A 23,063-nucleotide genomic window follows, 5' to 3' on the forward strand; every position below is an offset into this window, starting at 1 on the left:
TGAAAGTGCCAAGTTCAGTCTGCCGACTCAAGAGAGATAGTAGGCAAGCAGCTGAAGATGTCTGCAATGTATATGTGGATATAGCATATATTTAACACTGACATATATCTATTTGGATTAAAAAAAAAAAAAAATATATATATATATTTTTTTTTCTCTCTCTCCTTGCAATGAGTGTTTAGGTATGACCACTTCATACCTCTCTCTCTAGTTTCTTCAGTATCTCCCTCCAAAAAGCCCTGATGAAATGATATATTTATCACATTTCTCCTTCCAGGTCTACGTAGTAGAGCTTTCCACCATCCAGTCTGATGTTATCATGTGTTTGGATTTCACTGCCAGGATGTCTCCAAGAATTGCACTTTTTTAATGTGGATTTCAGACTGCATCACAACCTGCTGTGAGCTCTCCCATGAGAATTTTGCCCATGGAGCCTTGACCTGATGCTCACTGGCTTATGAAGCTTTGGTGACTGAACCAGACATTACATAAATACAGCCCCCAATGCCACATTCGATCTTGACAAACTTCAGCTGTAACTCAGCAAAGTTCCCAAGTGAGAATTCCTGTGATTTGTTAAAAGCAATATGGCATCATGCTAATAAGAAGCTCAGGAAATGTGTATAAAAGGTGTCTAATACCTAATGGAGAATTCATTGTGCTGGAAATCAGAGTAAACAATCCAAAGTACCTCAACCTTGACTTCCTTTCAGCTGCTGCTAAGTTGCTATGGCAAATCTTCAGGTTCTGTTCCTCATAGCTCAATAAAAAATGAACCAGAACATACTCATTTTTTAACACATAATGCTTTGTGTTTGTACAACACATAACTGTGAAAGCTATGAAATGCTTAGCACTGATTTCAGCTAGGAGACAAAAATGTAGTGGACTATGAGGCATCTGTTTGCACTGTGCACAGTTTTTATCATTAGTGCAGCATGGGCTGGAACAAAAAGATTGATCTTAAACTTCCTCATCATACTGAGAAGAGGCTCTGCCCTTGGTGACACTTCCCACTGTAGTGTTCTCCCCTGGACAACTGGTGAAGAGGTAGCTGCCAAATCATTTATTCTGAAATTACAGCTGGATCCAGCCCTGCCCTAGCTCTGGTTTCCGTATCCACCTTTACAGCCAAGTGTACAATTCACATTGTGCTGATATATAAAAGTAGTGCTGAAGTTGAATTATCTCCATTTCAGTAAGATCAATCAGTGCATTTATACAGGGCAACAAGTAGCTGTGATTAGGTGGAATGATGTTTGGTCACAGATGTTACTGAACAGATTTAAACAGTGACGTTTCTGAAGGGCCAGGGTGTGTGTGAAGCTTTTGAGTTGTTTCTGCAGCGTGATACACCTCCACAGCACATGTTTGTGGCTTTGGACAATTGGAATTTTTAATTATAGAGATTATTTCAGAATCTGTCTGGTTTGAATAAAGATTAAAAGGTGCCATGGCTGTTTATTCTGAATTTATCTAATTATTTCTCATCTGTAAATCAACAACAGACTGTAAGAAGACAGTTGTTGGTTGCCAGATGATTCCTGAAAATCCTTTCTTTGGACATCTACTAGCAATCACTGATCTATCTACTTTTACCCTCAGAAATCTAGCACAAGTACTTTAAGCTCAAGAGGAATCTAGTAAATCAACAGGAAAAACCCTTCATTATGCTTGAGCTCCAAAGCTTGGCAATTTTATACTAAGTTTCAGTGGCTGCTGGCATTCACCAAACTTTCTGTATTTCTCTGATGCTTAACTCTTCAAAAGGCTGCCATGTTTGGTAGCCTGTGGCTTAAATAACATGATCTGGCATTTCCTAAGAGTATCAATAGTAACTGCATGTAACCTGAAAAATTTGACTATGGATCTGTACTGAGAAGGACAAAGGAAAGCATGTATATATTTCAAGACAACCAAGTACATAATCTTCCAAGAGCGGATTTTAAAACCTTGAGCCAAAAAGACAAAAAGGACAATATGAATTTGCATAACAAACAGCAATCCCCCCCCATTTATATATAAAGCACAGCATTTAGCTGGTGATGGAGGTTTCTTTACTTTCCTCATTAATCATGAGCTGACGGCTGAATTCCAACGAATTAAAAAGCATAATAGCAGACATTTTTTTTAGCTTCTCATTTCAGTTATTGAATTCAAATTAAATTCATTCACCTTCACCAATAGAAACAAACTACAAATAATAAAATTTGTTGTTTCATGTCTATTCTCTACCTTTCTGCATTTCTTTTCCTCAACAGAGTTAGTGACCAAGAGGATGTGGGCTCCCAAAAGAGTTAACAGCATTTCTTACTGCTCTGTCCTCTCTTGAAGTCTCACACTTTGCCTTTAGTATTGTGGACTCTGGTAACATCCCAAACAGGGATATAGGGTCTGTGATACAAAAGGAACAGGTAGTACTGAAAAAAACTTTCAGGAAATTCCTGGGAAATATTCCAGGAGACATCAGAAACACAGACTGGGATAAAGAAATTAAAAGTAAAATAAAATGAGAAATGCTAGAGTATGCACAGATAAAAGATCATGTCAGAGAGCTACACAATTTATTCTAAACAAATCATTCTTGATTGCTTTCCTGTGGTTGTATACAGTAGTTAAGTGTGACTTTTAATTGCTTTCAGCCAAGTACTTCTGGTACTACATTCAACCCCTTATCCACATATTAAATTTCACCTCACGTAATTTAACTTCTCTTACACGTCTCAATTAAAAATGCTATGCTATTTTAGTTAGGGGCTGGATGGGGAAATCACAGACTGTAAGGTAAAGAAGAAAACCCTGCATCCAATGAACCCCACACCCACTGGCAAATCTGTTTACAGAGCTTTGCTTTTTCTCACCCTCTTTTCCGTTGGCTTTTCTATGAGCAGATAATGCCACTTATTTTCAATAATTACAAACTATATGGACCTTCATTTATTTCCTCATGATGCCTAGAACATAGTTATTTGCTTTGATCAAGCTCTCTGGGTAAAAAATAACTATGCTTATACTCAGCAAAGGACAGAAAAATCACTACATCCCAAAGAAAGGAAAACAGCAAACTTGAATCATAAACTTGGCATTACAGCTACAGCATTCGGAGCATATGGCAATTTGCCTCTAGTTCTCTCACACACGCTGACCAAAATAATCCATTGAAACACAAATGTCCCGAGTAGTAAGAATACAAATGCTAAATCCCAGACTTTTTACACAGGTCCCTGGCTGTAAAGAGTTTATCTAGAAAGTGAAAATTTCAGTCTCTGAAAACAAGCACATTTCTGAACCCACATTTATTTTTTCATTAGTGTCTAACGTAGACATTAGCCACCTTTGTAATTAGTGCATATGATTTGAACTGCCTACCTAGCACAACGCTGCAGGCACTCTGCACTACAAACACAGTATAATAATCTGTAAAATACAGAGCCTCTCAAACAGACTTCTCAGAGTTGGACACAGCCAATTGTGTGGGTTTGACCGCAAAAATTTTATGCGAACAAAAGTGACTGAGGCTTTTGAGGTTTTCTGCTTGAGAGGTTTGGGGCATTTTTTTAGAACAACTTTGGAATAAAAGAACAGGTTTTGCATTTACAGCTTGAGAAGTGATAGTTAGAAATACAGCTAAGACATCAAAGATCCCTGCAGTGAAGCACCAGGGCATATCATCTTAGTGAGACAGACCACATCCAGAATTCATGAGCTAGCAGAAAACCAGGCTCATGGGTGCACACAGAGCAATACTGTACAGAAGAACTAGGCTAGTCCAGATGCAGCACAGATATATTAGCCTGGCTCAGTGTGCAAGATAATAAGCCTCAGTTCTCAGCAGGGCTCACCAGGTCGATGCTGATAACGGGGTAATTGAGCTTTGCTGCAGCTCAAACCAGTAAGTTGCTCAGGACTCTGTTAGCCCTTTACGTGTACACCTGAACTGACTTGTGCTTGCTGGCTTGGACTTCTTGCACCATTATTCCCCACATTTTGGCTTCCTTGCTTACCTCAAGCAAAGCAAGCTTGGATCTATCCCTACATGTTCAATGACTGTAGCTTTCCATAAAATACAAATTCAAGTTGCTGACCAAAGCTCTTGACAACAAAATCACTCTGGACTGGAAAAAACCTACTGCAAGTGGAATAGCTCCAGAAATAAACACAGAGCTGAAGAGACCAGAGGTTAGAGATGCATTGAAAACTGTGACACTTCCAACCTGACCTTGCCCAGTAGCAAGGTCACTGGTAACAGTGATCCATCTCCTTTCAGTCCTTGCTCTTTCTGGCAGCAGTACCAATTAGTGCTTCATGTGGTTGCTGCCCACTAGAGTAAGACCATCCATGGTAACATTTAATTTTTTCCTTCCGTCTTTTCTATCTTACCCCTTCACGCTGAGGGCATAATGACAAAACGTAGAATTTAGCCTTAATTGGATCTCTGCAATGTTATCACCTGAATTAGCTTGCCCATGAATAATTATCACTGCCTGGAGGCTGACAAATTGCTTCCTTCTACTTCGTGATTGTCAGGAATTTCAAATTACATGCTGAGCATGGGGGAAAAAAAATGAAAATGAAAAGACTAGAGAAGTATAATTATTAAGATTATTAAAATATTTGACACAGAGTCCCATAGTCTCCCCGAGTCCCAAAAGGGGTGAGTGACAGCAAGAACTTTGCTAGGGGAAATTGGGCAACACCAGTCTTTCAGCCAGCAGCGAACATGGCAACAGACTTCCACAGTCAGAGCAAAACTATAACCACTGCTACCACCTGGCTTACAGCTAGGCAGCTCCTGTTATTCACTACCCCATTTAAGCTATGTACATCAGCTTATTTAGCATCTCATCTGCATATTTGATCTTGCTATGTAGATGGTAAATTCCTTGTAGTGTAGACTGATAGGAGGGTAAACATATGCAAGGGGATTGCAGCAGACTGTCATGCATTTAGAATAGCATATAATAGTCCTTGCTTTGTAAGAACAAGGTCTTGGGGAAAGAAGTGCTTTTTATGAGAACAATCACTCCGTATCTGGGCAAGACCTCACACAGGAACGCAATGCGTCACTACACCACAATACCCATCTCTGATATCCAAAGGGCTGACAACTGGTAAGAAATCTTCATTGCATAAAACCAAATCACTATAAAACTACAATGCTCTTTGAAAATGGCTTGAAATGATCGGATTAAGCAATAGGGCTTTATTCAATTTTCACTTTAATGATGTTGTGCTTGTAAGATTGATGCATTTCTCAGTTCGGTTCAATGCAGTTTCTCAAACTCCTTTCCCACCTTGCCGAGCCCAGAACACACAAGTCAGGCATAGACAAGGTAGCTGCTGATGTATTCCCAGGAGAAAGCTCTCCCTGCTTACCTGACATACAGTGACCTCTTCTGATTAGTCCTCAGGGAGCCGGACCCAGAACTCATGCTGTGATTCATCATCTGCTCACGCAGGTCATGGATTTTTGCCTCAAACCGAGCGTACTCTAAGGAGATAAAGAAAATCAGAAAAATATAAAGATCTTCTAGTTTTCTTAATCTATGTAATTATTAGGGCTGCTAAATGCAAATTAATATTAAATTAATGAGTGTAAGGCACATCCTGAAAATTGAGGTCTAATAGAACCTTGCATTAATTTTAGGTAAATATACGCCCTCTTTATTGTGGTACCTGAAAATTTCAGCACTATGTGAAAAGTCAAATAGCTAGGCCCTGTCTCCTGTAGTTTTGTAAGAGTCGGTCAGAAGATCAGCATTGTCTCAACATTGTCATCAGGGACATGGACAGCGAGGTGCCCCACAACGGCCTGTTTGGAGTGCCGTTGCCAATCCCTGGAGTGCAATGTGGTGCAAAGGCTCCTGAATGCAGAACTGTGTGGCACAGCGAGTGCTGTGCTGTTCTCCTGAGCACTGACCCGCGTGGTGCAGGGAGTGTAGCGCTGGTTTCTGGTGCCTGAGCCGTGCAGAGTGCTGTGCTATTGTTCGGTACCTGGGCTTAGCCGGAGCTGTTAGAGATAACCACATAGCCACTGTCCAAAAAGATGGACCGCAACTGTTGCCATAATATCGATGAAAAAATCATGAACCTTAGATGAACTTTGCTTCATTGTAATACCAAAACACACCTCCTGGTCGAAGGCTGCCCACCTCCAAGACTGACCACGCCTTGGACGCTCCCCCTGTGCATGCGCGATGGCCTCGCTCAAGAAGGGCGGAGATATGATAACTGAATCCTGAGAAGGGTGGAGACCCCTGAGGCAGAGGCGGAGCAAGGTGTGTTACTGAGCATAAAAAGATGACTTCTTGGCAATGAAAATTGGAAGCTTCCCACAAAGGACCACAACGACCAACGACACAGCATCAGCTGGACCCGGGACCGTTAGGATGTTGTGAGATCAGCAGTGGTAGCTATAACCTCTCTCCCTCCTCTCTCCTAAACTTTATTTTACTCTTCTCATTTCTTACACCCATCTCTAACTATCACGTGCCACTTCATGGGCAACAAAATAAAGTTTTACTGTTTGATTACTGCCATCCCCTTTGGTGTTGGTCACCTTAATTTTGCACTTTTGAGATTGTAGCCAACAAACCATCATGAGTCCACTGAGTGGACCGTGACAAGTTTCAGGAAAGGAAAGGAGGTTTAAAGTGTATTACCAAATATCCTTCAGTCTGCAAAAAGGATGTTGAAAGCAGTTTTCCACTACATCATTTCTCCTTCCAAACAATGAGATACCTTGTTGGGGCAGTGGGAAGATGCACTGAAGTTATTAATGACTCAAGCATTTAGTGTAAAATCCCACAGAACTGAAGGAGATATATCAACGTCTAATTATCCTTGAAGCAGCTGTGAAAGTGTATGAGCAATAAGTCACCTTATTGCTCCCAGCCCACTGAGAACTGAGCTCTGTTTCTTTTAAATAGGTGGAGACATAGCTCAGTCTTAGGGTGAGTGATCCCAGAAACTCCAGACCTGTTTAAGCTGCATAAGAATGACACAAAACCACCTCCCACACGTTGTTCTCCTTCACAGCTCTGCTGGTAGCTTTGTAAAATGTTATGACCTGCTGACCAGCAGCATGGGACTAGTGCTGGGGCAAAGATTCAGCTAGAGGTGTATCATTTGGTGAGGCTCCTCTGTGAAAGGACACATCCCTCCTACAGCCCGGTCAGTGGTCCCTCCTGCTGGCATGGTCCCTGTGCTCATTGTGTGACCTAATGGGCTGAGTTTTGGTTTGCAACAGGAAAGGTTGAAATTTTGGAGACAAGCTCTAATTCCTTGAAATCGACAACCTAAAGGCAATGCTCCAGCAACACAGAGAGCCATAATTCAACTCAAACCCAGGAAATCTACCAATGTGAGCTAGAAGACGAGCTTGCGGGGGTGTACCAGATTCATTTCAGTGAGTCAGTAACACTTTGAAGAATAAGATGTTGCAGACTGACACCAGCAAAGAGAAGAAGATGTTCCCTGCACCTCAATGTTTTATTTCACTGCCTGCTTCAAAAGGAGAGTCTACATTTCCACATAGCAAGTCTGGAGCAGAAGTGAAATCTGCATGCAAGGTTTCCTTCCTTAAAGGATGGAGGTACCTCCCACCAGATCACACCATCTCTCAGTTTAAGCAAACAATCTTTACTGTGCATTTATAACCTATTGGCCTGCTCCATGTTTGTTGCTGTTTGAGCTAGGTGAGAATGCTGTAAAACAGCAATATTCTCATTTTCTCCTAGCAGAAATCTCAGCATTATTTTTGTTTGATCATCTGCCGTTCACTGGCTTGATTCCCAGAATGTCTAGATATTTTGCAACAAGCACTAATTCATTTTATTCAGTGCCCTTTAACTTCTCATTGGATAATAACATCTGACCTTTCCAAGATCCTACATTTTGCATAGACACTAGCTACCTTCAAGCTGGCTTAGCAGAGTGGTTTGATTTGGGATTTGTGGTTTTGGTTTTTTCTTTTTTTTTTTTCCCCTTCTTCATCATCTTCTTTTTCCTCATCTTTTTCTTCTTCCTTGATGCATTTTAACTCCCTTTCCATTGAGCTTCTTTGGCATTACCTTTTGAGTTTGTTAAGTGACAGTGGCTACTTTGCCAATCGGCTGGGAACCACTGCTGTGGTATAAGACTCCTCAGTCTTCCCACATACCTGTGACTTCACTGACTGCATCTGAAAATCTTTATGGCAGGAGAGACACTCCTACATGCAGACTGTATTTCAGATATATTCTGTAGCTTCTTTCTTCCTCATTTCTTTCACCTAGAGTACATCTTTAAACTTCTCAGTGATTTAAAAGCCCAAATTCTCAAGAGAACTAAGGCTCCTACAAACCTGTGTTGTTTTTCGAAGTGGAATTTAGTTTTGAAGTGTTTATCCCAGTGTAGGATTTAAGTTTGCTCTATGTGAGTCATATTTGTTCTATTCCCCCGCTCTAGAATTTATTTAGTAAATAATCATCTTCTGAGCAAGGCTTTGTTTAACTTTGTATTTCATTATAACAAATTTAACATTTCTTCTTGGCAAATAGGAAAGATGATCTTAAAACCAAAAAGCTTGCATTTCTCTTCATAGTGTCAGTCCTTTGCATACAGGCAGAATACTACAGTTTTAATGGTTGTCACTAGGTCTCTTTCATGTGTGGTGGGAAGAAGGCAGTACACATACAGCTTCTTTGATGTTTTACATCTGGGCGAGGCCAAAGAGATGAATGATTTACATCAGAGCAGCTGTAATGGCAGCTTTCACTTTAATAAGCAACCATATCCCAGGAAGACTCTGGATCTGAGGTGTGGGAGTAACTCCCAGATTTAGACACCAATCTGGAGAGTGAGAAGAGAGGATTGAAAATCTGACTCTCTCTAGCATAGCATCCAGCTATCTGCAACTTGAACACCAGCTCATGAGATACTCAAATGATTACAGCTTGGTCAGATGATGATATTATAGCTTGTGTTCTGACTACAGAGCACACTTGTAATTTAACTGATCTTAACTATGTGTAAATTTATTCTGAATTTAATAATCTCTCTCTTTCTGGAAGATATTTTGAAACCACAACATATCTTAAAAATTGCCTAATAACTGTATGATGGAAGTTCAGGGTTCAAGCTCCTGCTCCCTGCTTCATATCAAAAAATACTGAAGTACTAATGATAGTTCTGTTACTTTGTGTTCTTGAGCTGTTTCTTCCCTTGGATTGAAATACACAGATAATTTGAAAATAATGAAATTTATGGGCCTGTATTTTCACACAGTACCTTCTTCATATTTAGGCATCAAAAAATACTGAAATGTACACCTGTCCCTTCCTCCTGACAAATGCCTGGACCAAAAATTGCAAGGCCATTAGTGCAGGTAGCATTTAACCCAGCTCAGATCCGCTTCTTTAATCTCAGTACTCCTAGTTCTCCTGCTGATGCCTAGACCCTACAGTGACAGCTGCATTTCAATTGTGAACAGAAAGAGAAAGAGTGATGCTCCATTTCTGCCATCAGAACCACTACAGTAGTCCTGCCCACTGGGAAAGAGTCCTTTTTTCTTAACACTTCTTTATATATGGGGTCATTCCACAGGAGCTGTTTCCTAATAGCTTTGCATTTGCTAGGTGCAAGTAAGTGGTAGTGCTGAAGTCCTTCATGCTTCCTTCAAATTCAGCACTGAATCTAAATAACGCACTTTCAAGGCTCCTGGACAATTAAGAGGACACTGAGGTTGTGACATGCTGACAAGAAATACAGTTAAAGCCGATTCACTAATTTCATGCCCTTTAAAGAAAGAGAGAACAAAGAATCAGTTGCTGCTGGAGTGCATCATTACAGAAATTTGCCAAATTTGACTTACCAAAATCCATCTGCAAAGGTCCTACCCATTGCCTGATTCACTAATGATCTAACAAACTAACCCTGGTAGCTTATGAAACTGATAAAGTTACGCATTAGACTAAAAGAGCAAATGGATGAGCAAACTGTAATCTGTATTATTGCTGGGGTCAGACCAGATGATATAATGGTTCGTGCTGGCCTGTGGCTCTGGAAATGCTGTAAGAAATAGGGCTGATGAGATGGGAGGAAGTGTTTGCTCATCCTTCACTTCAGAGTTGGCTCAGGGCTCACGGCAGTATAGGTAGATCTGAATTTAGCTGTCCCAAGGATACGGACACCTCACTAACCCTGGAGAGGTGGAGATGGTACAGTTGGATGTGGGAGAGGAGACTGCAGCTGTGAGGAACGGCCTGGCTGCAGGGACAGCAAGACCTTTTTTCAGGGCTCTGGCATGTTGGGATCTGCATGCTGTACCAAGCAAGTGCCCATTTTTCCAAGTGCTCTTTTTCCAAGAGTCTGTTTTCTAGAGCTGGCTCTGCTCAACGCTCTGGGCAGTCAGGAGAGAAGAGTCAGCCTGAACTGCATCAGTACGAATTGTCCCCAGGCTCAACCAAGGCCAAAACTGAGTGTATTTATCAAATACAGACACCAGTTTGAACAACTGACATTTGTCTGCTTCATCCAGGACTCATTAGTCTGAATAGTTGGACAGGGAGCTGGTGTTTTTCCTTCTACCTCATTCTAACAGCTTGCCAAGTGCTCTATCTGGGACTCACACATATTCTAACCTTTGAATATCAATGCAATTGTTTGCCTTTCCAAAGCACTTGTACATGTTGAAAGGACTGTATGGATGTTTTGGAGTAATCTTCAAACACCTTGAACCTTCTCCTTATTTCACATACTGAGAAATCAAAGCAAAGTAAATGTCCAATCCCATTTAAAAAAAACAATCCAAAATCTGAAACCCTAACAGTAATGAGCTTAAACTGAAACCTCAAGTTTAGCGGGCCAAAATCAAAACTATGATTGACAAAATCTTGCCTAATCCCCTTTGGCATCTGTGGGTGTGCAGACACCAACATTTTTACTGCTGAAGTGAATTACATACCTAAAATCCTGCCACCCCTTCTACAGCTGTGCAGGTGGGTAAATACATGGTGGGGAGGAGTTGTTTTAATACACACACTTCCCTTTTGAGTTCCCTATTGCCTAGATTTGGTGGCCCATGATCTGACTCAGTATGCGAGCTGTTGAGTTCGATTCCTCAACACTTAAGTCTTTTCACATGCTGTGAAGGAAAACATGAGTTTGTGAGATCCATGGTGGATGTATAGACATTAAGAACAGTTGGGATGAGTGTTGCTGTGAAATCCTTTCATATACATGGAACAAGGACTTGTTCAATTAAATTAAGCAGTACATTGAAATTTTAGGTTCACATTCTCCAAGTCACTTCAGAAATGGCCTAGAAGGCTATGATACTTGAGCATACAAGAAATCTCTTGGAAGTCTTAGCTGCACTTGAGAGACTAAAAATGAATGCAAGAAACCAAACCTCAAGAATTTTTTAGAAAATTGTAGTGATAATCAAATAATTTCTAAATCTAAAAATCACAAAGACATTTTATATCTGATGGCTTGATGCTACTTTTTGGTCATATAAATAAAGAATAGCTACGATAAATATGCTGCAGCTTCTCTATGGGATAGAGTTGCAGAATTTTACAAAGCTACATTACTGTTATTTTTCACTTTTAAGTTTATAATAAAGACTGTAGCTTTGACTGAATTTAGAGAACATGATTAAGAAAAAGCCCTGATCCTACCACTAAAATATAGTTAAGCAACTGAAATGCTGACATATTATACAATAGTGAAAATAATAGTTCAGCATCACGGTCCAAGTCTTTATTAGTTTGAATGCTTAGTGCTGGCACCTTTAGAGAGATGGCAATTATTTCTGTCAGCAGGTATCAAAATTTGCTTTCCTGTGTAATTCAGGATCATCACTGTTTGCTTCTAGATGATAACAGATTTCCTAATTGCTGCTTTTGTGCTTCTAAAATAATGCATCTCTAACCCTCTTCAGCAAATGGTGAAGCAGTGATGGCTGTAATGCAAGCGGGAGGTTGGAAAAGGCAGCATATTTCTTTTGGACTCTGTCAGAGAGTGAAAGGAAAGTAAAACTCAAACTGTCCAATTTTAACAGACTACACTGCTTAAAAATCAAAACAAAACAAAAAACTAGAAAGGCATTAGTCAGCGACAAAATTTTATCACCACAAAAAGAGTATGTCAAATAACTCTAGACACTATAATAAAGCAATAGCTGCTGGACCAGCTTACCCACCAGTATCAATCTAGCATAATTTCAGTGGATTCAGGCCAGTTTAAACCTGAGTTTTTATTCTGTTCTTTTTATGGGAACACAACTTGTATGACACTACAGCAAGTTATGAACTTACTGCCTTGGACATCTGAGATAGCAATGTGCATGATACTATTATTATGGTAACATTATTTATGCTATTTATGTAAACCCTTTTTTTCCCCTCTGCCTCCTCTTAGCAGATGTCTTTGCTGGATGGTTTAATATAAGGACAAATTTCTTCCTAGTGAATGTTTTCCATTCCACCCTTTGCCCACAGTACTGTCCAGTCATCACTGTTTTACACAATGAAGTGAGAGGAAGGTGAGCAGAGCAGCATCAATAATTCAGAGGACTGGATCTGATTCTTGCTTTTCCACAGATTTATAGTGCGAACCTGAGTGAGGCACAAAGAGCAAGTCTCATCATACTACAGCACCTAAGGCAGAGATATGGGTGCTAGACTAACACTGTGCCTTTGTCTATGCCTGCTAGGTACCTAGCATCCTGCAGCTCTGGAAGCCTTTGAAACTACTGTAATACACATAAAAAATAAAAGAGTGTGCAAAAAGACATGAACTGCTCATACTTTTTGGCTGGTATTTGCTTTCTGTTTACAACTGTTAGTTTCTTTTGTTTAATATTTATTTTGAGTCAGTTTTGGCTAAAAGGACCCTGACTGCTGTTTATAGATGATTAGGAGTTCAGTTTTACAGCTGTCTGAGGTTGCAAGCATGTACATAGCAGGTTAACGATGGTGAAAAGTCTTTGTGGTCTGTGGTAATTTCATAATAAATAAACAAACAAGCAAACAAACATACTATGGATAGGTACAGTTCACTGTACCTTCAGTTCTTGTATTTTCCTCTGCCATGTCTGGTGTTGGCCACTGCCAGGGACATAGTTCTGGACACAGCGGGTTTTGGATCTTATATTGTATGGCAAATGCTATGCTTTCAATAAGTCCAAAAGATCGATTACATTTAACATAGCTAAATTCATCACTTGACAGGAAAAAAATGCATACAGTTCTGATGCCATCAATAGGCAAGGCAAGAGTGTGCATTATTTATCGGAGAAAGTGTGCTCAAAGGGCTTTGCTGCATTCATGATGCTCTGAGCAACAGAACAAGTTATGCTGCTATTTCTTATCAGTCATATAACTCCCCTGGGCTCACTCAAAGGGAATAAAACCCACAGATTTCCATACTGAGGAAGGGAAGACACATTTACATTTTATTAGTTTTTATTAGTTTGAATATATCTGCTTGTTTTTATTGGAATATTTTCAACACACCTTTTCAGGAACCTTTCAAAAATAATGACACAGGCATATTTACTGATTTTACTCATGGCTTCAGCCTTTAAAACTTCAGCACAGTAGGGCCATTAATGTCTTTTTGATAATGTTTGGTTGTGTTCCTTTACCAATATACAGGTATTTATACTTGAGCCTGACTTCTAATTAAAATTTCACCTTGTATATTTGTTCTGTAGCTGGCCTCATTGCCTAAACATCACCACTAACTATTTTCATTTGCTTTATTACTGAATACAATGCTTCTTCCATCTGTTGCACCATTAGGTACAGTCCTCATATTGTGTTAATTGTGAATATAAATATACCTGAAAAGATATCTTCCTCCCACGATACGTTCAGGAGACTAATATCGTGCTCTATTCTTAGTCATGGGGAATATAATTCCAATACAAATTAGTCTCTAGAAGCTTTAGTTTCAGAAAATTCATGCCTCATAATGAAAGAGATGTACTAAAATAAATTAAGCTGTTAGTGAGTGACAAGGACTATGTATCCTACTGAGGAGTTATTCTACCTGCTCCTTTAAGCCTATCCTTTGTTTATGAAGTGTCAGCCTGGACTTTTTCAGGTGGGAATTTCTTGCAGCTTCTCCCAACCATTGAAGAAAACGGCAAGCAACTTACTAGCTTTTAAAAACAATCCCTCCCAAGATTTTGGGAACCTTTTGCCTTCACTAAATTTTACTGTATTCTCAAAAATTTATCCCTCCCCTTATTTGAATTGATGGACCCCTGAACAAAACAGCACTGTTTGTAGCACTTTTTCAAATTCCCTGAGGCTCACACTGAGATATCATCTTGGACAACATTTTGTGCACACATGTCCAAGGAAGGGCAAGGCAAATAAAGAGCAAGGAGTCAGATCTGAAACAACCATATCACAACACACAGTCTGTCTTGGCAGCACAGTGTGAAAACTTGGAAAAGTTGAGCACATCACCTCACCCCAGGCATCCGGCTTGCACAGCCACGCTTGCCCAGCACAGCAGCATATGTCTCATTAACCTTGATAGCTTTGTAGGAGTTCCTGTTTTGTACAGTGCAGAAATGTTTCAATCTCTGGTGTTTTAAACACAAAATGACTGTCAAGGTGAAAAAAAAAAAAAAAGCAAAAAAGCTGCCCTGCATTGGAACCCTCTTTTTTTTAACAAATATTTACATGGGACATTGCAAAGAAACAAAACCTACTTTCTATTAATAGCTAAGCTAATTCATTTAGCTATTTTGTCGCTTCAGGCTAGTGGTGGAGGATCTTATTTTCAGACATTTATTCAATTTCCCCAATTTCCCATCCAAAATCATTGCCTGAGGCAATTGTTACGTATTATTTTTGCTTCGTTGTTTTTTCTTGCTTCTGCTTTTTACCAAGTGTAGTTCTATTTCTTGGGAGTTGAGTTATACTAGTTAGCCACATCTTCTTAATGATGATACTGGCTTAGCCTGCTTCCAGCTATTAATGACATGAAATAACATGAGGAAACCAAATACAAAGCTGACTGCTTCGAGTCTCCTGGGCATGGCAATACTGGGAAGCCGTTTTGGTGGTCTTGACTAATCCTGTATCTACATTGGGTACATACTCCTCTTTTACAGACTCTGATGGTGATTCCTACTTGTCTCCAGCTGTTATTAAATTTTGTCCTTCCAAAATTGTCCTGAGTGTCTCACCCATCAGCTACACAGCTCATGTGAGTTTTCTCAAATACCTTTTAAAAATAATGAACTGGGTTAGCTCTTTAGACTATTTACACTAACTGACTGAGTCTGATTGATGTAGATTGGAAAGAACGGCCTGCAAAGAGGTAAGATACAGGGATACAGCGCTGAGAGCAGACTGGGGTAGGTGGCATTTCCCCAGCACTGTTGTAGGCAGAAGATGACAACTTGTACTAAACCATGTTGAGAAAAGAAAAAGGGTACAATACTTCAAAAGAAAAATTCTACAAAAGAAAAAGGGTACAAACTTTCATCATCTCCAGAATCAATAACAACTTAGGACACACATGACCTGCCTAGTGATGGTGCAAGAATCTTTTAAAAATAAAACTGGAAATGTAGACCAGTCTGACCTGACTGATTTTCAGCCAAAAATGAAAATATGACACTGCTAAATCAGGGTTCAAAACTCCCAAGTGAACTTTTATGAAAACTACACAAAAGCATTCACAGCTAAGACATCATATGCCAGTTTTGTCCTTACACTCCATTATATTCTCCTATACTCAGAGTGGGAAGAGATAAAAAAGGGGTTCCTGAAAGAGACTTGGAAAAACAAGTTTCTTTCTGAAAATAGAGTGGTGGGGAAGTTGATGTGATTTTATTAATTCCATAAACCAGCATGAAAGCTGTAGCCTACAGTAAAAAAACCCTCAAAACAACAACCCATAAATCATTTAAGAATTACAAGCTAAAGCAGAAAACTAAATATCTAGTAGCAAGAATACCAATACTACCTGATGTAATTATCCATATAACAGGACAGCCTTACAGACTAGCAAGAGCACAGAGATCAGAAGGACCATCAGTAATACAACCAGAATCTTGGCAAAAGTGTTATGAAAATAAACATGGGTATATCTGGTGGGGTTGAACTGTTTTGCTATTATGATTAATACTATTTGCTTACACTGAATAATGACATTAATAAATTATTCACTCCCTGACTTCAAAATCTGCTGGGTAAAAACTACCTGCCCCTGTAATCTTCACTTTCCTGTACTCAGCTGTGCTGCTTTTCCAGACAAAGGTACCTTCAGTCACCTCCTAAGGCTGTCTGGGACACTATTGAACTAAACAGAAAAACTAAGTAAAGACTGGAAATAAAATTATCAATTTTTACCATTAAAAAAAAACTCCTAAATGTTCTGAACAAAAAAGAAAAGTATGCAGAAAGGAATGAAATGGATATAAACATGTGTATTGATCTTTTCTAAGAGGCAATATTGAAAGCAGCTGCAGTATTATATTAGTTTGTTAGAGCTTCCTGATTAAGGGGGATTACCATTACTAATACAAACAGGTAATAGGGAATGGTTGAGCACATTACAAGCCTGAATGAATTTAAACAAGACAAATATATATATTACCTCAGGATAAGTCATGATCCCTGCATGCCTCTTACCTTATTATAAGGAAGATTTTGACTACTGTGCAATAAAATATCTAGGTTGCAAACATGTATGTTGTGCAACTGGCTGCTAATTAGACACGGAGGCTATATTTGATAGTCTGGATGCTCTGAAATGTGGTTTAACTTGAGTATCGGATCATGTAAAATTGGAATAATGTCTGAAAAATCAATGTAGTACCAACAAATGCCTTGCAATTACTGCTGATACGCTTGGGCTCATCATTCACAGAACCACAGAAACCCACCTTTATGGGATAAAAGACCTAGCTGAAAAAGGTCTTCTTAATCAAATCCAATTCCTGCTTTTACAGAAAATCAAAACTTAAAATCCTGTGCATAAACTGCTCAAATACTTTCTTAAAATTTTGGCATTTCATAACTGTTGCAAGACCATGCACAGAATCCAGTCCTCAAATGATTAGACTCATTCTTCTAACTAAACAGAGCTGAAGCTACTGACTGGCTTTTGCACCAACACAGTTCCTGTGTGTAAATTGCTCTTTTCTGTTGTATATTGATTCTCGTGACAGATTTACAGAGGGAACACAACTTCACCTACTGTTCTCCATTTTGCTACATAAACAATCCAATCTTTGTTTCAGTCTTTTTTGGTAGGCTTGTCTCTTCTTTAGTTGGCTTCTTTATCCTTGTTACAATCTCTTCAGCGGTTTAAATAGCAGTGTCCTATATCATTCAATATCAAATGACTTCCTGAAAAATCACACATATTGCATCAATCATATTCCTCTTTCTAATCATTAAATTATGTATTATCAAAGACTGATACTAAGAAAATTTGCCAGGCTATACTATATTACTTTTTTTATCCCATTTTGGATTTACCTTTTCGTTTTGTTTCTAAATCTACTCTTTAAAGTATTCTTCTACATACTACTAAAGAGAGACTTATGCACCTCCAGATCTAATGAATGCACATCATTCATTTTTCTCCTTTCCTGATGGGCACTGTAGGTACCATTTTCCAGATAAAGCACTATCTGTAGTTCAATAGGTGTTTGAGAGGCCCTTCCTACTCCCTATGCCTATTCTCCAGTATTCTGTGATGGAGTAAACAGGTCTGCCTAACTTCAGCACAGCAACATCTTCCCGTTATTATCCATCCCATCACTGGTCCTGTGTACTATGTAAACAATTTTATTATATTACAGCCTTTCCATTGAGTGAAAACTGAAAAAGCAAAGTTAATTTGACAACACGTACATCAGTGAATAATAAAAAGCACCAAGGCCGTCGAGGTTTCTGTCTACAGTGTCTTCATCAAATCAATACCTTCAGTAATTTTGTTCAACACAGGTGTGCCAGACACAGGTAAAAAAGAAAGATCAGGGTCAGTCCCACAGGAAGCAGAAGACCTCTGCTGTCTCCCTGCTGTGCTAGTGACACACACGTTATGGACAAGGCTTACAGATTACAAGAAAATGGAAATACTGAAAACTTCCCACATCATATCCAGGCTTCTTATATTCTTTCACGATTCTGACAAGCATCCCAGAATAAGAATGACAACCTCAACAGCTCTTCCCAAGGACCAGCTGTTTGTTCTCTGGAGTAAGTGAATGCTTTGATATCCTAATGTGATGGGCATTACTGATTTAACAGTGTTTTACACTACCTTACAGCAGGTCAATTCAATGCACATATATATATTTAATTGAATGCAAATATATATATAGAATGTATATAGATATATGTATATATATGGAATGTAGAGACAGAGAGAGAAAGAGCAAAAAAAGGGGTTGTATCAAATGCTATTTACTGGTGCAGACTTTTCCACAGTTGCCAGCCTACCACTAGTGACAGCAGTTGGATTGCAGCACCATAGGCTCCCTTGAAAGGCAAATTCTTTTAGACCCATTTGCAGGGGGGAAATAATAATTTTTAATACAGTGACAGTTTTTCATGACTGCAGTCTATGGCTTCACCCTAAGATTTATTTGATATCTGCAGACTGGCTTTTCCCTTCCTGAAGACGTTGTTGACAAAAACGGTGATATTCTGTAATGTTTTGTTGACACTGTACTTTGGTTCAGCTTTGATAGGCTGGTTTCTCTAAGGCACTCTGATTTTCTGGTTCATTGCTTGTGACTGTCCAGGATGATCCAGCTAGGAAGAGCAGTGGATCAAGATGATCCCTTCACTTACATGATTAAACAGCATTTAGCACTGATAAATGTCACATCCATACAGCTTTCAGAGACGGTTTGGACAGGAATGGTCGAAACCCATAAACACTTAAGAAATTTCTTGGAGAATAAAGAATGACTTAAGCTCCCTATACACACTCTTCTAAGAAAGAGATATACTGAGATCAAAGGAGACACTCCAGTGGGATAACCTGCGAGTGCATTATGGTCTGGGACTTGTGATCAAGTTCCTAAATGTCTGTACTGGAGCAACTGACTGCACTTTCCAAAGCAAATGGAGATGATTTAGCCTAGATGCAGTGATAAAGGATTGTATCAAGTTGCACTGCCCAGCATTTTCCAAGGACAAAGCAGTACACACTTAAATGGGTGCCAGGCATCAGAAACTTGCAACTGGAGCATGAGCCTGAGCTCTCAGAGTGAAGAGGAGACAGAGAGGTTGCCAGAGAGGGAGCAGAAAGGCCTCAGGGGCCGTAAGTCACAATTATATCTTTTTACAGACATCTGTCTAATTTGTTCTTAAAGATCCCCAGAGATGGAGACACTTCAACCATGCCAAACAGTCTATTCTAGTGTTTCATTCTCCTTTCTGCAGCTGCATTTTTTTCTAATTTCTCATCTGAAGCTTTTTTGCTGCTTTAAAAGACCGTTCCTCCTAGTTCACAATGAATACAAAAAAACAATATGGCAAACTGAAATATTTCAAAACACTATAGTAAAATTATAAAAAATAATGAAAAAGGGGAACACAGCTAAACAGGCAAGCAAGGATAGTTTTGCAAGTGAAAACCTTTTGAAAAAGTTTGCAAGGGTCAGAAATGAGACCTTAAAGAAAATTACAGTATACCAACTGGGACAGATGCAGCTCATTACTGCCAGTGGCCTACATGCTATAAAATGGGTTAGTATTGCTACAGAATCCTTTTTGGTGTGTCCCTGTAATTAGCATAAAAGTATTATTATTGTAATTAACTGAATCCCCTAGTACCGAGTGCAGTGTTCATGGCTGTAAGCAGGTTAATGTGAAAATTAATTCGTGCTAATTCACACGAGATCAGTGATGTCCAAACCAATCTGGCTGCAGTGGCATTTTGTGGAATAACAGTATTTTCCTGTTGACCTACACAAAGCACTGTAGCTTCAAGAATGTCACACAAAACCAACTTAACTTTCACTTGTGATAAAACTCTTGTGGTAGTTCTCTCTCGTTTTTGGACAAATTTATTGTGAAACTCACTCCTAAGTGAATAAGCAATGGACTAGCTCTAGACATAGAAATTAACGGCATTAAAGATCTGGGCAGCTTCTTTAGCCTGTTGAAGGGGCGGGTTGGTCTCAGCACAGACTGTTCTCTAGGATGAGTTGCCTTTTAATCTCTTGAGGATTATGTTTGACTTCTAGGGCAAAGCATGGTGTCACATACACACAAGAAAGAAGATAAAATTCTTTCATGCACAAAACCTTAAGTGTAGGAGACTGTAGGAAAATTCAGAGGGACTTGCATTCTCCCCTTCTTAGTCATAGGCAAGATAGGAAAATAATAAAAAACAACTACTTGGAGGACTGAGAGAGAACATGGTTGAAGTCAAGCCAAATCAGGGGGTGGCTCAGTGTTAAGGGGCAGGAAGAAAGTAACTGGTTTCTGTGCCTGCTGCTTTTCATTCTTCCACTAAAAATAATGTTTTGCAGTAGACAGACAATTTCTGTTCCCCGTTAACATTAGGCTGAAGAAACACTGTCAACACTTGCCAGTGCAATAGGGCAAATTAAGCTTCACAGCTTGAACTAAGCTGTCTTGTAGCTGTGACTATTCTTTCACTGTCTGGACAGTGACTAGCTATGCTAGGAATGGCTAATTAAGGCTTTTTTTGCTCTCTCTTCTGCACTCAAACTAAACTTTTGCAACTTTCCTAGCTTGCCTTCCTTCAAAGGACTACAGTCCCATATGAATGTTTATGACTATCTAGAACCATCACTCCTTAAGATTAAAGCTGTAGTCTTTGGTCATCCTCCTGCAGAGACGTGCTATCACAATAAGGTGAAGATGACAGAGCTGGTTCCTCACACTCTAGTCTCACTCCTGGATCCCTTCTTGCTCACTGCCCTCCCACCCTGTACCTTGAGGTGGGCAGAGACAGAGGATTCATACAGGCTGATTTCAGCCTACTGGGTTTAACCTTTTAGGGACCCTAAAGAGAGGCTCACCCACAGCTCAATTCAGGACCACCATCCTCTACAGGACCTTTCTCTCCACTGAGTACAGGAGGGACCTGGCGGACCAGCCTTCCTTGCCCTTGCCAATAACAGAAGGGTTTTTGTCTGTGCCAAGTCCTTTCTGTCCCCTGTCCTCAACATCAAAAAATCAAAGTCCAGATTTCCCCCTCTCTTGACTCTTTCTGCTACAACCTGCGAATGTAACTTCACAAAACATTGCATTTTATTGTAAAACTAGCCTATGTGTCTCTGCCCCCACTGCTTCATCAGTTTTCATTTGTTGATGGGACCAGAGTTCAGAATTACCCCTGTTTTTAATGAGCATAACAGTGGGGTCAGAGAGCTGTGTCAAGGAGCTGGGTACACGTGGGTAGACAAGAGATCTTAGCAGCTTTACCAGCCCCTGCAGAGCAAGGGGAGCCACAAAGCTTCAGGCTTCCCAGCAGCTCCACCCTTTTGCTGCTTCCTGGGCCCATCCACAACCCCACCAGAGGCTCAGCGAGAAGCAGGCATCCTCCCTGCACCTCCCACAGCCCTCAGTGCACGGCGGGCTGGGGAGTAACAACTCGCTATTTCTTCCCTTGCAAACTGCCCAGCATACATCAGTGTGCCCCGTGCTTTGTTCTTTGCCCATCCGGAGCGGTTAATCCCTGCATTTTTTTCCTCCTTTTAGTCATCTGCTTCACCTCTCCACTATCCCTTTTAAATTATCTGTAAAATAATTTCTGAACATATAAGCCTACTTTCTTTTCCTTTTCTTCCGCCTAACTGCTCTTTGGTCTTTTTGCCAAAGTAATCAGCGTCCTACCCATTCCATATCTGTCAGGGTCATGAGTGTTTTGAAGATGAGGTAAATTTGATTTTCCTTTCTATATACGCATTTGTGTCTTTTTCCTGCTTCTTTAACTTCTGCCAGGTATTGACATCGTTGGGTCCAATTTTTCTCCATTCTTACATCAGATATCCATCTGAAGAGTGGCCCGTGATGATTTCAGGTGCAATGTGCGATCAATACTTTTAAATTTCCTTTTCACAAGGCCATTTAGTTGAAAGACAATCAAGCTGGGAGAGGTTGACTTGGGAGTGGAAACAATAAAGTGAATAAAGGGCAGTGAAACAAACTCTCTTTTCTATAAAATGCAAAGTGAAGCTCTCTGGAAGCTAGGCAGGTAACACTGGTTTAGAAACTTTATTTTTTAATTCTAACAAATATGTATTGTAAATATGTAAAATTATAAAGGACAATAGACAAAGCTTTGTAATTTTATTAAAGGTAAACAGAAAGCTGAGAATATCTTACTATTCCAAGCTTAAAAGACACATAAGAGGATGTCCTAATGACACTACAAACACAGCTTTAAAATCTTTTATAGTCAAGCTTTCAACAGGGCATAATAGTTCAGTTCATTACAAAAAAATATGGGTCTTTGAAATTACGAGCCTAGTTTGACTTTCATGTGTTATTAGCTCTCAGTGGAACTGAAGCATTTAAATTGATTGTAATGAGACATTAGCAGACACTATTACTGCAGCAAACCATTCCTGTTTTGAGATGGCCGGCTCAGGAGGCCTCTAAAAGCATCCCAACAGGCAGCGCGTATCATGCACTGACAAAGGGAAACAAAAATCAGGTTTGTAGAGGTCTGCCACGCAGCTGGCATTGCCGTGCAGAGGCAGAGCATGCCAAGCGGCTGCTCAGAAGGCACCGGGTAAGGAGGGCAGCACCCTTCAAAGGGTGGGAAGGGATGCCAAGAGGATTGCTGGTTAAATGCACATACTTTTAAAAATATACACAACTGAATTTCTGCCGGACGTTAAAACTAAAAAGAATTAAATCTCTAGTAAAAAAAAAAAAAAAAAAAAAAAAAAATCAAAGCAGAGTTCTTAAAGCAATAATAGCTGTTATTCACATACCTCTCTGACACCAAGATGCTGAAGGTGAATCTATTCTGAGAATTATAAGACTCTTATCCTTTGAATTCTACCTCAGCTCCTTCATTTTCAGAAGTCTCTCTCACCTTTGTCA

General features: G+C 39.7%; 1 protein-coding gene across 26 annotated transcripts in view; it reads right to left on the bottom strand.

Moving 5' to 3' along the window:
* Positions 1–23,063, bottom strand: part of DLG2 (discs large MAGUK scaffold protein 2) — a 1,037,827-nt gene that overhangs the window by 91,607 nt on the left and 923,157 nt on the right. For all 26 annotated transcript variants that reach the window (XM_074917829.1, XM_074917850.1, XM_074917842.1 and 23 more), the window contains one exon: positions 5,377–5,491. In XM_074917829.1, the coding sequence (XP_074773930.1) occupies positions 5,377–5,491 (115 nt within the window). The remainder of the gene's footprint in view (positions 1–5,376; positions 5,492–23,063) is intronic.

This window comes from Athene noctua, chromosome 1 (genome assembly GCF_965140245.1).
Source record: "Athene noctua chromosome 1, bAthNoc1.hap1.1, whole genome shotgun sequence".
Lineage (NCBI taxonomy): Eukaryota > Metazoa > Chordata > Aves > Strigiformes > Strigidae > Athene > Athene noctua.